At 51.1% G+C, this 17,089-nt stretch overlaps 1 protein-coding gene across 9 annotated transcripts in view; it reads left to right on the top strand.

Moving 5' to 3' along the window:
• camta1a (calmodulin binding transcription activator 1a) overlaps positions 1-17,089 on the top strand; it is a 300,236-nt gene that overhangs the window by 259,357 nt on the left and 23,790 nt on the right. For 6 of the 9 annotated variants that reach the window (XM_030350888.1, XM_030350879.1, XM_030350871.1 and 3 more), the window contains 4 exons: positions 5,898-6,038; positions 7,191-9,517; positions 11,704-11,830; positions 12,578-12,712. In XM_030350888.1, coding sequence (XP_030206748.1) covers positions 5,898-6,038; positions 7,191-9,517; positions 11,704-11,830; positions 12,578-12,712 — 2,730 coding nt within the window. Of the gene's footprint in view, positions 1-5,897; positions 6,039-7,190; positions 9,518-11,703; positions 11,831-12,577; positions 12,713-15,751; positions 16,484-17,089 lie in introns of those variants that run through there. The other 3 variants (XM_030350928.1, XM_030350902.1, XM_030350912.1) reach the window with 2 other exon arrangements.

Here is a 17,089-nt window from a genome sequence, read left to right as displayed (position 1 = left end):
TCGGCCGTTGAGTGGTCCCTTTGCCCTGGGTTGGTTGGATGAGTTTGCCCTCTTCCTGGAGCCGTCTGCTCTCAGAGTTCAGGGCGGGGGGGGGGGGGGGGGGGGAGTCAAAGGTTAGCTCTTCTACCCAGATCACAGGCACCACGCTGGCCAGCACTGAGAGTGAGAGAGAGAGAGAGAGAGAGAGAGAGAGAGAGAGAGAGAGAGAGAGAGAGAGAGAGAGAGCCAGGCAGAGGAGGGGGAGCTAGCTGGTTATTGATTCATGCAAGTGCGTGGGTGAGTGTCTGACTCACCACAAATCCTTCACATACACAGAGACACACACACAGACGCACGCACACACACACACACACACACACACACACACACACACACACACACACACACACACACACACACACACACACACACACACACACACACACACACACACACACACACACACATCCTTCTCTTTCTCTTGCTCCTCATCTCTCCCTATCTCTTTCTCAATCGCCCTCTCCGTCTCCCACTTTCTCCCCCCCGGTTGATTGACCCCTGGTGGTGACCAATCTTACTAATGCTCAGAGAGAGAGAGACAAACACACGCACATGCACACACACACACACACACACACGCACACACTCAGTATTTGATTCACCATTGTGTGTGTTTGTGTCTCGCCCGGCACACCGATTCAGGGGATGTTGTTGAAAATGTCAGGGTTTGTCTGATGACAATAACAGGCTAACAGGGGTTTGACGAGACATTGAGCGTGTCTCAGAGCGTCTCGGTGGTTGTGGAAATGGCGTCTGCTTCAACAGGCAGGATGTGAAGGAGGAGGATGTGTCTCGATGGCCACCAGCATGGTCACTTTGATTTCCCCCCCCACCCCACCTCCCCCTTTGGTCCATTAATGCTCAGGTAAAGACCTGGTAAGTCAGCAGTACCCGCACACAGACACACACACGCACACACACACACACACACACACAGACGCACACACACAAACACACGCACACACACACACAAACACACGCACGCACACACACACACACACACACACACACACACACACACACACACACACACACATACACACACACACACATTCGAGCACACAGTCCCACATACGGACTGACGGGACAGCTGGGCTCTTGCCTTCGTGGACAGAGCGGTGTCCTTCCCTCTCCCTCCCTCGCTAGCTAAGGAGGCTGGCTAGCTCTCTGTTTTTTGGGCCGCAGTATTCAATGTAAAGCTTTACCTCTGGAAAACCACAGCGGCGCAGACTACTGTATTCATTAGGTTTGTGGCTTAATGTTAAAACCCACCAGCGTTCGCAGTAATGCGTGAAGTCATTAACTTTCGGAGTTGTGGGGGACAAAGAGAGAGAGAGGGAGAGAGAGAGGGAGGGCAGGCGGGAGGAAGGGCCTTCTGGCTGGCGGGCTACTGGAGGGGGCTACGTAGGGAGCAGCAATACTGCCTTCCTCCTCTTCCTCTCTCTTTCCATTGTAGACTCCCCTTCCTCTCTGTTTCTACCACAACAGCCACTTTCTCAATGCAGGCGCGACGGTGGAGCAACATTGCCTCCTAGTGGCTGTTTATCAAAAAGATGTTTGTTTCGATTGAATGTGTGAGGGGTAAGGAGAGGAGCACACTGTATTACCCATGAATTATTCAACTTTAAATTATACATTAGGCCCTTACTTACACAACCTTTTCCCTCTGAGCGACCTACATCTTACACAAACTGAATCCACCAAGATATTCTGTATATTCTGCAGGGAGCAGTCTGGCTATTATGCGCACGGCCTCATGGCTAGATTGTTGTGCATGGGGGCGTGTGTCACAAAGACCTTATTTGGATATTTAGATGATTCAGGGTTTCAGTCATGTGTTCTCTGGGGCAGACTCTGGAACCCTGTTGTGTGTCAGACGCTCCGGGACCCCGTCCCGAGGCAAGAGCCCCCCTGAGGTACCGCCACGTGTTTCTTTACAACGGCAGTGCGCGAGCTCCACCCATAGATTTGTTTTTGTATTTTCGTATATATTTAAATACACAATATAGGGAGATGTTTTCCCTGAATGGTGTGTCTGCCCGCGCTTGCCTTTGCCCTTCCTTCTCCTTCCCCTCTCCAGTGTATCCTCATATTTCACTCAACAAACTTTTTGACGCCTCTAACGATAAAATAAAACCCCACAACAACCACAACAACAACAGCAACAGCAACAACATAGGCAACATTTTGGATTTCATGCTTCAGTGGAGCTTCCCTCGCTGACTCGCCTCTGCGACACACGCACACAGACACCATGACACACACACACACAGAGTCACGCAAACACACATACATACCCAGACTCACACACACACACACACACACACACACACACACACACACACACACACACACACCACACCACACCACACACACACACACACACACACATTTAACCGGGAACACTGAGGGATGTTGCAAGGTCTCACAATTCCAATCCCACACGTACACAAAAACACACACGCACACACGCGACCCGTACACAAACCCTGTGACACATGGCCCAGGCTAACCTGGTCCTCTTCCTCGTCCCGGGGTGTCTGATGAGAGAGGAGGTGGCGGGGGGGGTGGGGGATTAAAGGGGATGAGGGTGGAGGGGGTGTGGGGGGGGGGGGGGGGGTTACAGGATGTGCTTCGCTGCACAGTCATGCCGCTACACCAGGCAGATAGATGCGAGGCAGCCGGCTGCATCGGCTCCTCCTCAGGGTCTAATGTTATAAACACAACGCCTCTGGCCAGGCTCCCGGTCTGCGGACAGATAGTGCGCGAGGTGCTCCTGCACGCCCTCAGACGGACCCAACGGCCCGTCTGCAGGCCCGTCTGTCCACAGCGGAGGAGGAGGAGGAGGAGATGCACTCAGTGGCTGAGATCCGCCGGAGCCTCCAACGGGGGCAGGCGGCGCCAGACGCATGGCCGTGCGGCGGAGGCCCCCGGTCGACATCATTAAGGCCCTGCACGTTGACGCATGGCAGCGTCCTCCTCATCATCTGAACGGGGCAGTCGCTGTCTCGTTCCATTGTTGCTGTCTCCGCCGCCGCTGGAGTCAGAGCCAGCAGCGTGGCGGCTGTCATGTCGGCTTCAGAGCGCACGCCACCGCGAGGAGGAGAGCAGACGGCCAGGCGCTTGGTAAAGGAACATCAGCGGGCCCCGAACGAAGCCTGGGGTGCTGACGCCTGTCCACCCGAAGCCTGAGGAGGGCCGCGCAAGTCTGGCATGAGGGATCAGGCCGGGAACAGAGCGGGCGTGTGGGTGTGTGCGTCTGTGCGTGCGTGTGTGTGTGCTTGCGTGTGTTTGTTTGTGTGCGTGTGTGCGTGTGTTGAGGGCGGGAGGGGGGGTTGTGTCGACGCACAGCGCTGGAGAGAGATGGTGGCTGTAAGCTGTTGCGTTGGGGGACTGTCACTCGCGCTCCGTCAGCGGGGTAGTGAGTCACAGCAGCGGAGGGTAAACAGTGGGAAGCTAGTCCAGTGGCACACATTCTGCCTGCTGCTGCCCAGTCACGGAAGGAACGCCGGGATAGGACACTGGGTTGGAGCCGGAGTCTCAAAACTATAAATTGTAATTATTATTTACATCTTATTGAAACAGTTTATGAAGGTAGAATCAGAGCGATCTGGAGATGAACAGCCTGCAATGAAATGGGATTCGTAGTGCAAACAGCAGTCCTCCTGTGGCACACCATTTTTTCTTTCGAAGAATTAAATGCCATGGCGACATATCTTTCGATTATTTATGTAGTTATTTAAAAGATAACATTTGAGCTAATGTCACATTTTAAAAAAGATATTAGAGACGTCATAGGGCACACATTTTATTTTGCAAAATATGTACGTCTTCTGGTGCCTGTAGTGTGCGAGAGCGAGTAAACAGTTGAGCTGTGTGTCCTCGCCGTCCTTCGGATCCCAGGTCCTCTGCTGACACCTACTGGTCACATGTTGCTAGTGACTGCTGCTGGTGTGCCTGTGTTCTTTGGAGGGGCTTTGGAGTTGGTTGGTTTCTAATCAGATTCATCCAATTACCACTCACAGGCGGTTTGTTTTCTCTGGTCTTTCGTCTCTGGCTTTAATCTTTCTCGGCCGCTGCACCCCCCAGCCCCTCGTCTCTGATTCTATCTTGCTCTCTCTTTCTCTTTACTCTCTGGCCCTCTCTTCTGCAAACACAGATGCTTTAAGCAAATTCTTGGTTTTCAATCTCTCCCGCTCTCTCTCTTTTCTCTCTCTTTCTCTTTCTCATTCTGTCTCCCCATCCCCTTCTCGTCTTGCTTTCGCTCCCCCCCTCCCTAAAGCAGCCTTGATTTAGTTTGATAGTCTAAGTACGCTCCACTTCTGAGATATTACCATATATTCTCTCTGCGGTCGAGAACCCACGAGCCGAGCAGCAGTCAGCAGTGTCTGCTGCTACCGCCAGCCCAACGCCACTAGAATCACTATCGGCCTCATGTGAGGCTTCAGCTGGCCTGGAAAGTGGAGCAATGAAAGGTATTAGGAGGGGCTAGCGAGGTGTGACCAGGGCAGGAGAAAGCCTCTCCCTCTCTCATCCTCCCTTCTCTCTCTCTCTCTACCGATCTAGCTGCAGCAGCAGATCCAACATTCTATGCTCGTCCCTTAGCGGCTTCCCCTGTCATAACAGAGATGCAGGCAAGGCAAGGGATGGCGTGTGTGTGTGTGTGTGCGTGTGTGTGTGTGTGTGTGTGTGTGTGTGTGTGTGTGTGTGAAAGCTGTGTGTGTGTGTGTGTGTGTGTGTGTGTGTGTGTGTGTGTGTGTGTGTGTGTGTGTGTGTGTGTGTGTGTGTGTGTGTGTGTGTGTGTGTGTGTGTGTGTGTGAAAGCTGTGTGTGTTTGTATGCGTATGTATCTCTGTGCAAGTGTGTGTTTATGTGTGTGTGTGTGTGAGTATGAGTGTGTGTGTGTGTGTGTGTGTCTGTGCCAGCATGTGTGTGTTGTGTGTGCATCGACGTGCACGTGAGGGTGCTTGTACATGTGTGTGTGTGTGTGTGTGTGTTTTCATACTTGTGTGCAGGAAGTGTGTGTGTGTGTGTGTGTGTGTGTGTGTGTGTGTGTGTGTGTGTGTGTGTGTGTGTGTGTGTGTGTGTGTGTGTGTGTGTGTGTGTGTGTGTGTGTGTGTGTGTATGCCACAGAGCAGAAGCACACACCTGGACACAGGGGAGATGCAGGGACACCAGGTCCAGTTTGCCTTCCAGCTACCCTGGTGAAGGCTGCTTTGCAGTACGCATAGCCCGGGAGTCAGGGCAGACAAGGGAATGTAGGATGGTAGACAAGCCTGTGATATGCCAGAGGCATGGAGCTGGCCTGGAATGAGCAAGGGTCCGGATGCGGGAAAAACAAATCAGAAGCAATAAATAAAAAGGGAAATCTGCTGAGAAATGCTGGTCGGAAACAAGCCGTGACTTTTGCCTTGATGTCTGGGAGTCGAGGCTGTGAATACAGATTGGACTGGTTTTCTTTGGCTTGTTGAATCCAACGTCCTACAACCTAGTCTGGTATGGGGTCTCATTCTCTCAGTGTGTATTCACTTGAGTACACACGCACACTTTGCCTACATAGGTGCCCTCTGCAGGCAAATAATATACACTACGACTGCTGTTACACGCAATTTACTAATACTATTGCTACAGCTGAAATGCTGACCGAGATGTTTAGCCTCAACATTGCTCCTGGCCAATGTTGACCCACAGGTGAACTCAAAGACATACCGTTCGCTGCGTCTCAGGGCCTGGCACGGCATGGAGAGAGGGAACCGGTAGGCAGGGATAGGGCAGAGGCTTGGGAGGGGGGGGGGCTGGCGTGGCTGGTGGTCTGTAGGGCTGGCTGACATCTCTGTCTCCTCCTCTCCCCCCTGGCAGTTCATGGCATCAAGTGGACTTGCAGCAACGGAAACAGCAGCTCTGGCTTCTCAGTGGAGCAGCTTGTGCAGCAGATTCTGGACAGCCACCACACCAAGCCTCCTCCCCGGACTCACAACTGCCTGTGCACGGGCACCCTGGGTAAGGGCTAGGGGGTGGGACGTGCACTAGAGAGTGTGATTCGGGAGTTTAGCGCTGAGATAATCGAATAATCACAACATAAGGTCATGTTAAGGTCACATCAAAACATGTAGGGAAGAGGGCAAAGAAGGCATTTGAGAGGTGTCCTTTTGGGTAAGAAAAGTAGCTGCGTTTGTGTATCCGTGCCACTAGGTGCCTTTAGAATGCGTCACTCGCTTTAGGAAGTCGCACTAAACAATTTAGCAGCACTTACTACAGCAAGACCCGGGACTTTATCTACAACATCTTGATCTATCGCAAAACACCGAATTATCAGTCAACCAACAAATTTGTTTTTCGAGCTACCGAGATTGATAACGAAAGGATGCGAGAGATTCCAATAAGTGTCACTGAATGCAATTGATATAGACTGAAGATAATGGGATAACTTATTTCCCCCTGAATTGGAAATCCCTTTTCCTCAGACTGATAAACACAAACAGCCAGAGCAATGAACAGCACTGACATCCGTCTTCACCGATGTTAACGTAATTTCTTTTCCACCATTTTCTCAAAGAGGAACAGTGATTGCTCGCACCTTTTAGCAAACGTATATTCAACATGATCTAGCACGTCTAATACCATTCCCCCACTGCTCAACAAACACACGTTCTGTTATCTACCGCTTCTCACACACCCCCTCTTCCCTCTATATTTCTCTCTCTCTTGCTCTCTATCTCATTCTCTATCACTCTCTGTCTCTTTGTCTCTCCCTCTCTCTATATGTCTCTCTTTCTTACTCTCTCTCTCCCTCGCTCTCTCTGACTATCGCTCTCTCTCTGTCTGTCACTCTCTCTCTCTTTCTCTCTCTCTCTCTCTCTCTCTCTCACTTTCTCTCTCTTACGCTCTCTCCGTCGCGCTCTCTTTCTCTCTCTCCCTCTCCCTCTCTCTCTCCCTCTCTCTCTCTCTGTCTCTCTCTCTCTCCCTCTCTCTCTCTCCCTCTCTCTCTCTCTCTCTCTCTCTCTCTCTCTCTCTCTCCTCTCTCCCTCTCCCTCTCCCTCTCTCTCTCTCTCTCTCTCTCCCTCTCCCTCTCCCTCTCCTCTCTCTCTCTCTCTCTCTCTCTCTCTCTCTCTCTCTCCTTCTCTCTCTGTGTCCCTGTGTCGCTCTATCCAGGTGCAGGAAGCAGCGTGCACCACAAGTGCAACAGCGCCAAACATCGCATCATCTCACCCAAGGTGGACCTCCGTTCGGGGGGCTACGGCGGCGGCGGCCACTCGGAGGTCCAGAACAATGACGTGTCCGAGGGCAAGACGGAGCACAACCACCACGCCGGGGGCAGGAGCTCGGGCGGGGGCGGCGGAGCGCGGGAGAAGCGCAACGGCAAGGTCCACAAGCCCGTCCTCCTGCACCAGAACAGCACCGAGGTGTCCTCCACCAACCAGGTGGAGGTGCCCGACACCACCCAGAACTCCCCCGTCTCCATCAGCAGCGGCCTCAACAGCGACCCCGACATGGCCGACAGCCCCGCCGTGCCGGGCATGGGGGGCCACGTGGCGTCCGTCATGTCCAGCCTGTCCCAGAGCGTCTTCATGTCGGAGGTCACCGGCGACCCCGTCTACGGCATGTCCCCTACCGCGGGCCCCAACACTCACCTGATGGGGGCGGACGCCACCTCACAGGGAATGGGTCTCTCCGTGGCCTCCGACGGCCACAAGTTCGCCTACCCCGCGGGGGGCGTGGGGGACGGCGGGGCGGGCCCGGGGGGGGACGGCCTGTCCATGCTCTCGGGGGGCGGCCTTTCGGAGGAGCTGGTGCTCTCCAGCAGTCTGGACTCTGGGAGCATCAAGATCCCCGAGACCAACATGAACTTTGACCCCGACTGCTTCCTGAACAACCCCAAGCAGGGCCAGACGTACGGCGGCAGCGCCATGAAGACGGAGAGCAACATCTCCCCCAGCCCGTGCTCCGGCGGCGGCGGCGGCGGCGCCAGCACCAACGGCGGCATGCACCGCGCCTCGCCCTCCATGGCCGACAACGGCTACAGCTTCAGCGCCGCCCTGGTGAAGAACATCAAGACGGAGGACACCTCCTTCGAGCAGCAGCTGGCCTCGGAGGGCGGCTACCAGGTGGGGGTGGGCATGAACTGCGGCGGCGTGGTGTCCGTGCAGGCCGGGCCCGGTGGTCCGGCCCCGGGGGGGATGGGCCTCAGCCCGGCCGGCTCTCTCCTGCCCTCTGGAGGGGGGCTCAGCCCGAGCACCACCCTGGAGCAGATGGATTTCAGCGCCATCGACGCCAAGCAGGAGTACAACACCGGCAACGGAGCGGTGGGCTACAGCCAGGCCATGTCCAGCCCTCACATGGCCCACCAGAACCGCTCCCCAAGCTTCTTCCTTCAGGACGCCTCGCAGGCCAGCCACGGCCAGCAGGGGCACGCGGGCATGGGCCAGAAGAGCCACATGATGGAGCACAACGCGCACGACTCCGGGGGCTACATGGGCCTGCAGGCGGTGAAGACGGACTCCCCTGGCAGTAATGGCCTCATCCACCACCACCATCTCCAGGCCCATCAGAACCAGCACAGGGGCAGCTGCAACGGGGGCTCGCCGGCAGAGGGTCCCGGACAGAACAGCTCCCTCCAACTGCTGCAGTACCAGGGGGGCTTCCCCGGGATGGGGGCTGAGCACGAGGAGGTGGTGGGTCTGGAGCAGCCGGGGGGCGCGAGCACGGGCCAGGCCGGGAGCAACGGCAACGGGGTGGACGGCCTCCTGAAGAACGGAGACCACATCCAGGCGTGCGGCGTGGGGAACGGAGACGGAGGAGGCGGGACGGAACACTATCTCCAGCAGCAGCAGTCGTCGGACGGCGGGTCTCTGGCCGGGGGCGGCTCGGGGGAGGGCGTGGCCATCCGCGGCGGGAACGGAGGCAACGACGGCGGCGGCGGCGGCGGCCTCCGCTCGCAGCAGCTGCAGCCCCTGCTGCAGGGGTCGGGCCTGGTGCAGGGGCTCTACAACAGCGTGGGGGCCCACCAGGGCCTGGGCGGAGGGGCCACTAACGGTGCCGGGGGCACGGGCATGGAGATCAGCCTGGACCACTTTGACATCTCCTTCGGGAACCAGTTCTCTGACCTCATCAACGACTTCATCTCGGTGGACGGCAGCGGCGCCGCCATGTCGTCGGGGGGGGCCCTGTACGCCCACCAGCTGGTGGCGTCCCACGGCTCGGAGGGCCAGAACCACGCCGGCCCAGCCCAGCAGCAGCAGGGCCAGGAGGACGGAGGGGCCAGGGGCTCCGGATACAGCCCCTCGGAGCTCTGCCTCCAGTCCTGCTGCAGCCCCACGTCTGGGGGCGGGGGGGCGGGCGGGGAGGGGGGATCCCTCTCCTACATGCACGTGGCGGAGGTGGTGTCGGCGGCGGTGGCCCAGGGGGCTCTGGGGATGCTGCAGGCCACCGGTCGCCTCTTCATGGTCACCGACTACTCTCCTGAATGGTCCTACCCAGAGGTAAGCGCCCCATGCTGCTGCTACTGCTGCTTCTTAGCCTCATTCATGTGGTGGGAGGACAAATGTTGTTTTGAACAACGGCAAAAATTGCAAAAAATAAAACGTGCCTCCCACAGTAGGGTTGCTTAAAGGTGACATTTCATACCACCAGGTGTGAGTGTGATTAGCCGTTAAAAGCCGTTTTGAAAATCGGCCTCTTCTGACATCACACGAAGGCGTGTCCACCTAGATGTACCTTGGATAGATCAGTCTACTAGCCTACTGTAAAAAAAATGTACGTAGCGCCTTTCAGGATAGCTCGCTTCACAAGAGTGGGAGGTGAGGGTGTGTGTGTAGGCCGGTGAGTGAGAGTGCAAAAAGCGCAAGGCGCTGGGTGGGGTCGTGAGTTGGAGGCCATAGGCCTCAGAGGAAAGGTGTGCTTTTGTGTACTTTTTGAAAGTCTCCACGGAAGGGGCACAGCGGATGTTGGGGGGAAGCTGGTTCCACAGGGTGGGGGCGGACACGCACAAGGCCCTATCCCCAAAGGTCTTGAGTCTCGCGCGGGGAATTGCCAGCTGGTCCTTGTCAGAGGACCTGAGGGACTGCAGGGGGGTGTAGGGGGGGATGGGGGGGAGGTCAGAGAGGTAGCGGGGTGCCAGAGCATGAAGGGACTTGTATGTGAGTAATGCAGTCTGTCCAGGGTTTAGAGGGGAGACCAGTGAGTATGGCGTTGCAGTACTCCAGGCGGGTAGAATCTGTTAATTATCCCCAGAGTAAACACAAAACATGGGAAAGCAAGATTTAGTTACTACGCAACAAATAGCTGGAATAAACTCCCAGAGGATTTAAGACTTGCCCCAACTCTGAGCACCTTTAAAACAAGACTGAAGACTTTTATGTTTGCTATAGCTTTCTGCTAAATCTTAAATACATTGCACTTTCTAAAAAGCTTTTTTAACTTTGCCTTTATTTTCTATTTTAATACTAAAATGCCTTTTTAACTTTCTATTTTTTGCATATGTTTTTCTTTTACTTACCTATTATTTTATTTAATTGTATGACAATGTTTATATGTGAAGCACTTTGAGTCTGCCTTGTGTATGAAAAGTGCTATATAAATAAAGTTGCCTTGCCTTGCCTTGCCTAGAAAGGAAGCAGTGAATCAGGGTTTCAGTAACCGAGTCTGAGAGTGAGGGTCGGAGTCGTGCGATGTTCTTCAGGTGGTACAATGCAGATCTTGTGACATTCTTCATGTGGGACTGGAATGATAGGGTGGGGTCCAGGATGACACCCAGGTTGCGGACTACGGGTGACGGGGTGATGGAGCAGCCATCCACTACCAGGAGTAGATCATCAACCTTCCTGAGCAGTGACTTGGGGGCCACCACCATGAGTTCAGTTTTATTGCTGTTCGGTTTGAGGAGGTTGGAGGTCATCCAGGATTTTAGTTCTTGCAGACAGTTGATGAGTGGGCCAGGCGGGAGCTGAGTGGAGGGTTTGGTGCTGGTGTATAGTTGAGTGTCATCAGCATAACAGTGGAAACTGTAGCAAACGTTGCTCAGCTATCCGTCATACATCTAGGGGGACACGCCCACTTGTGATGTCAGAAGAGGCGATTTTGAAAACGGCTTGTAACGGCTAATCACACTCACACCTGGTGGTATAATATGTCACCTTTAAATTACACAATGTAAGAAATAGAAAGAAAAATATATATTGTATGGCACCCACAGTGTTAAACTAACTAACTAAACTAACTAACTAATTAGGTTATAGGTTTAAAAAACAAATCCTAATATAAAAAACAAGGAAGGTGAATTATGTAGAGAAACGTTGTAAATGAATTCTAAATGGTGAAAATGTTACTAAATATATATATAAAATCTGAGTTTATGCTACAATACTGATGCACTTTAACCAAGCATAAATGTTGAGCTACATTACATTACGTCCTCTTTTTACTGGGTGTAATACTCATAGCATAACTCTAGAGGGCAGAGCAGAATATAAAACCCAATGAAGAATAATTGGCGGCAGCTGTTGCACTGATTCTCCACATGGTGGCGAGAAAGATCATGGAAAGCTTTTGTTTTATTACATTTAATCTGGCTTTGTGTAGTCTTTACCTTCGCCAACTAGGTGGCGGCAAACACCAACTTTCAAACCCCTTCTTGTGCCGCTGAGTAACAGTTTGGTGTGCTTCGCAGGGAGGGGTGAAGGTGCTGATTACTGGCCCTTGGCAAGAAGCTAGCTCAAACTACAGCTGCCTGTTTGACCAGATCTCAGTCCCTGCGTCCCTCATACAACCTGGGGTACTTCGCTGCTACTGCCCAGGTAAGAAGAGAGGCTGGTCAAGGTCTACAAGATGAACATGTGAAGTGCTTTTTTCCTCTTAATATTTTTTCAGTGTATCATATCATTTAGCGCTATATCTATTAAGAGTCAGTTTTTCTGTGAGACAGAAATATTTGTCTTACATTCTCTGCTGTCATGGATGAAGTAAACAAACAAATTAAAAATATTACTGGTGGATTCAATTATTTTAAAACAATTATTGCATTTGCGGTTGAATAATTGATACTGAAAAACTAGCATGCAAGTTAGTAAAGGTACTTCCTGGACATGCGTCTGGAATGCTATCCTGATTGTATTACATAATTTATTGTGTATTCACAGTGTGTTGGCATTTATATTGTATTTTTATCTGCACATTTATAGATGATGTCCGTTTTGTGTGCTTCTTACAAACAAAAAGAAGGAACTAGTCTTGTTAAGTTATAATGAAACAAGTTAGGTATATGTCAAATATTTATTATTTTTGTTTAAAAGTATTTGATAAAAGGAAAATATACCTCTCATTAGAAGTGATGTTATCATTTTAGCCCTAAGTGAAAAGAGTGTCGTACGGTGTAGGCCTGTTCCTCTAATGGACATTCTCAGAAGCCTCGTCTTAGCCCTTCTCCGTGCGTGCGAAGAGTGCCAAAGTCAATCAAGCGATTAATGAATTAAAGATAGCGCCCGTGTACCGCTCAGCCGAGTGTGACTGACCGGATCTCCGATGTCCTCTCCCTCCCGCCTCAGCTCACGACACGGGCCTGGTGACGCTGCAGGTGGCACTCACCAACCAGATCCTGTCCAACTCGGTGGTGTTTGAGTACAAGGCCCGTGCCCTGCCCTCGCTGCCCTCCTCCCAGCACGACTGGCTCTCTCTTGATGGTAGGTCTGCTCTGCGCTCTTAACGTCCGTCCCCTTGTTCTGTTGGGCTCCCTGTCCAACAGTTTGTGTCTAGTCCTCTGAACGTCTGTTCCCTGCTTATTATGTGATTGGGCACGCTGTGTGGGCCTCCGTTGCCCCATCGGTCGGCTCTCCTCCGTGTGCCCGCTGGTCCTCCCCCCTGACCCTGACTGACAGTCTCCCAGTGCCCACTGCATGTCCCCATGGCTGCCTTGTGTAATGACCGTCCGTACCTGCTCTGTGCTCTCCTCCACTGTCCCGCCTGTGTTGTGTTTAGATCTTCACAGTGACACTAATCAACAATAGGGATGAGATTAGATATTGAATCAATTATCAAATTATTTGATTTGCTATTGCGAATAATAAGAAGAAAGGCTGTATGCTGCAGGTGATGTATTATATATTTTTGTCTCATTTCACTTGCCCAGTTTGGACACTAGAGGGCGCTGTACTTGTATTCATAGCTACCATGCCTAGTTACTCAGGAAAAATAAGGGTTTAAATATAAATATGTGGGTTTTACTCGACAAGACATACATGACATTGCATGTGGGTTCAAGCCAAACACTGCTGGATTCAGGCTGAAATAAGGTTTTATTTTGACATTTTATTGAATAGTTTCAGCCACAGATTGATTGTGGTTTAAATTGTACACTAAATCGAATAATCCTGTCATGGACACTTTGGGTTTGTGAATTGTTGATGCCACAATGTTGTTTTGTTGTGTTTGTAAGTCGTAGTTTTTGAATCAGAGACTATAAGAGTTGAAAGCATATTATTTGAGCACATTTACCTCAAAACTCTTTTTCTAAGAACGATAATCCCAGAGAATTGGGCATATGGAGCTATCGTTTGCTGACCATGTGATATCATGAAATGATAGTAAATAAAACATTCTTAATCAAAGAATTGATAATAAAAATTATATTTATGATCAGCAATGCTCAACAGCTTTAAAGAATATTGATTTTGAATATAAAAAAAGAAAAGAAAAAATATAAGACAACAGTTCAGTGATTTAAAAATATCAAAACAAAATGTAATAAAAATCATAAAAATATATTATTATATTATAATATAATAATATAATATATGACTAGACTCATAACACAGGCTGTTGTGTTGTGCTCTTGTGTAATGGCGTATAGTTGTGTTCTATAGTTCTGTGCTCTTGCATAGTTTTCTGCTGTGTCGTTGTATAGTTTCATGCTCTTGTGTAATGTAGTAATGCAGTAGCGTGGTGTACTGTGTGTTACACTCTTGTGTTGTGTTATGTGGTGGTTGTAATCTCGTACAATGTAGTGTACTCGTGTTGTTGTCTCGTGTAGTGTAGTGCAGCGTTGTAGAGGGCAGTGGGTTCTTCCGTACTATAGTTTTTATATATACGCGCATTTATATATATATATATATATATATATATATATATATATATAAAAGCGCGTCCCCCCCATAAGCCTGGTGTTTGTAGTGTGTGCGCATCGTGCAGCGTGGCAGGCCCTTGGTGCAGTACGGGAGCGGTGGCAGGATAAAGTAGGGCATGGCGAGGCTGGGGCTGGCGGGGCCGCTGCATTGCAGACAGCCCATGCGAGAGTGGGAGTGAGAAGTGAGTGGGACGCGGATCCCTCCGCCATTCATGGACCTACTGCCTCACTGGCCCATTCACAGAACCAGTTTGGGAGGAGCTGCCGGTGCCGTACTCCACGCAGCCCACCCTGTTACCTAGCCTCACGTTAACCCCTTCCCTGCCGCCGCCACCGCGCCGCCCCGCACGCCGCTGCATGCCCGGCCCGGGCTCCGGATCCTGGGTGGAGGTCCTGGGTTTGCCAGAGCCTGGGCTCTTATGGTTTTTGTGGAGGTTTTTAAGGTTTTTTAGGGGAGGGGGGAGGGTGGAGTTTGAGGTTTAATATGTTTGAGTTATGACCCAGCTTCCTCATGTCTCCATCTGTTGTTGAACTGCACTCGTAGATTGATTTGTGATGGGATTTGAGCAGAGCAGGAATCCCTTCTCGTTTTGAATCATTGCAAGGACACTCAAATACTTTTATGCTTCTATGTTTGTTTGCTTGTGGGTGTTTGGCATAATGATTGACAGAAATTGTCTTTTTATTATACTATGGTTGTTATTATCCTCAAATATTGATAAAAGTGGAAAAAAGGGTTAGGGTTGTGCTTACCTAACGCACACGAGCACAATATAAACCCATTTTTAAAAACGATTTATATTTCTGTTGCCGCAAGAGATGGTGCTTTGTAATCAAGCATAAAGGTTATGGCAATGTTCCCAAACTGCAACCGCTAGGCTCTCACGGCTTTCAGCACCAGAGGACAGTGGATAGCGACAGCAACAGAGAACTCGGCTAAATGTGGAAAAGAACACGTGCTGCCCATGTATGCGGTCCGGGAGGATCTGTTGCTTTGCCATGTTTGGTTATGAGTGGAATTACTGCTAATATAAAATCATGAGGAGGAGGGGGTTATTGTCTGATGGTTACTGAAATCCTTACTCAGTAAATAGCTGTTCAACAGAACTATGACATCAAGTGCTCATTAATTGACCCTTTTCAATGGCGTGGCGTGTCCCATTAAGACACGAGGTCTCATATGCAGCAGTCTTCTGCATCTTGTGAGTTCCCTTTCCCATCTGAAGACCACTGTGCTATGATGTGCTAATAGCCCAGCTGCCTGCCTGCCTTGATTTGTCATAATGCAGAGTGGGGGAAGGGCCGCTTTTCTCTGCAGCACTGCAGGTACGGAGCCATGGGCAGGACAGAACAGACAGAGGTAAAGCTATTGGAACTGCAGTTCTTTAGCCGGCGATCGCTCGCCGTGCTCGGGTCGCATGTTCCCCGGCGCGTCGGGGGGAAGTTGGTTTTGACCGCGGTTCCACGCATTACCACGTAATGCCCACGCTGATTGTTATGTAGTAAACATGAGAGCCACCCCATAAGCCAAAAAAACAACACACCGGCGTGACTAACGGGAGACCGTGCAAACAATGCAGGAGAGGAGGGGGCGTGTTTTGTAAACACAGTAAACTAGCGTAAATATGGTGCGGGTTGCGAGCGGTTCTCGTCGAAAGTCTGATCCACTCACCGGCCAGCACAGCGAGTCAAACACGCATTTAGGCGACGGGTGTTTTTCCACCAGGCGACAGCTGAACCCTTTTTTTTTTTTCTCAAACAAAGCAGCGCAGACCCCAACAGCTCGGCGTCTTGAAAATAGAAGGACAGATAGTGAATAATAACGAGGAGAACGACGAGAGGGACGCGGGCTTTTAAAGCACGACGATCGGCGTGCTGGAAACTAGGGCGTCTGTTTACCTGCGGCGCATGCGCACGGCGCGTACTCGCAGCGATATGTTTGATTTTACTGCAGGCTAGGAGAGGAGGACTGAGTGTTATAGGAGGGGAGGGGGGTTAAGAGAGGAATGAGGGGAGGGGAGGGAGCTATTATAGGAAGAGTAGTAAGCGGTCTTTATCTCTCTCCCCTCACGTCGCTCTTTCACTTTGTTCTATTGTTGATGAGTGCTGCTCTGTTGAGATTTTTCCACCAAGGATTTTTGCTTCTTCTGATTCTTTCCCTCAAATCACTCAGTAGTAGCGAGCCAGGGGGGGATGTAGACAACTGCATTTGTGTGAAATGCAGCATGGTTGGACTTTTTGGTCAGGATGCGAGTGAATGACACCTGCTTTTCCTAAAGACAAGGGACAGTTTGCTTTGAGGGGACTCTACCCATGGAGAATGACATAGAAGGTCGGATGTGTTCAGTTCACTCTATGGCTGTTGTGTTGTGTTGTGTTGTGTGTTCCTCTGTGCGTTGTTTATCAGAGAAGTTAAGTAGCACGTCCCTTGAATACTTCAGTGCTGCTGAAACAAATTCATGGCAAACTAGACGTTAGGTGCAGCTACAACTGTTTGTTTTTGTCCACACGTTTGCTGAACATGCTGGGGGTGTTTTTCCTCCCAAGTGTTTCCAACGACACTGCCCCATTGCAGAGGACTTTAGAGTTTATGTTGTTTAGCCTACTCGAAGACTAGTCTTTAAGATATCGACGACATGAGATATACGATTGTTTTGTTTCAAAGAGTTGTTTAAAATGTGTGGAATATCTTTTTTTCTTCTATTTTAGTCCAAACGTTCAGTTCGCATCAAAGTCTACTTAAGGTTACCCTTTAAAAGCGCTTGGTCGATCCTTTGCTATAACATACCAGGCTGCTTTAGCATCGACCTCACGATATGTGGACGGTCTTACCAAAGCTGTGGTCATCGTGGAGCCTAGCATGTTGCCTGTGTAACGCAGGGACCGAGCGTGGTATTGTCGAAGTTGTCCGCGGTGTGCAGGCGGCTGCATGTGGTGC

The sequence above is a fragment of the Gadus morhua genome, chromosome 1, assembly GCF_902167405.1.
Source record: "Gadus morhua chromosome 1, gadMor3.0, whole genome shotgun sequence".
NCBI classification, from domain to species: domain Eukaryota; kingdom Metazoa; phylum Chordata; class Actinopteri; order Gadiformes; family Gadidae; genus Gadus; species Gadus morhua.
Note: the sequence above shows the minus strand (reverse complement) of the source record. Positions and strands in the feature narration are given on the sequence as shown.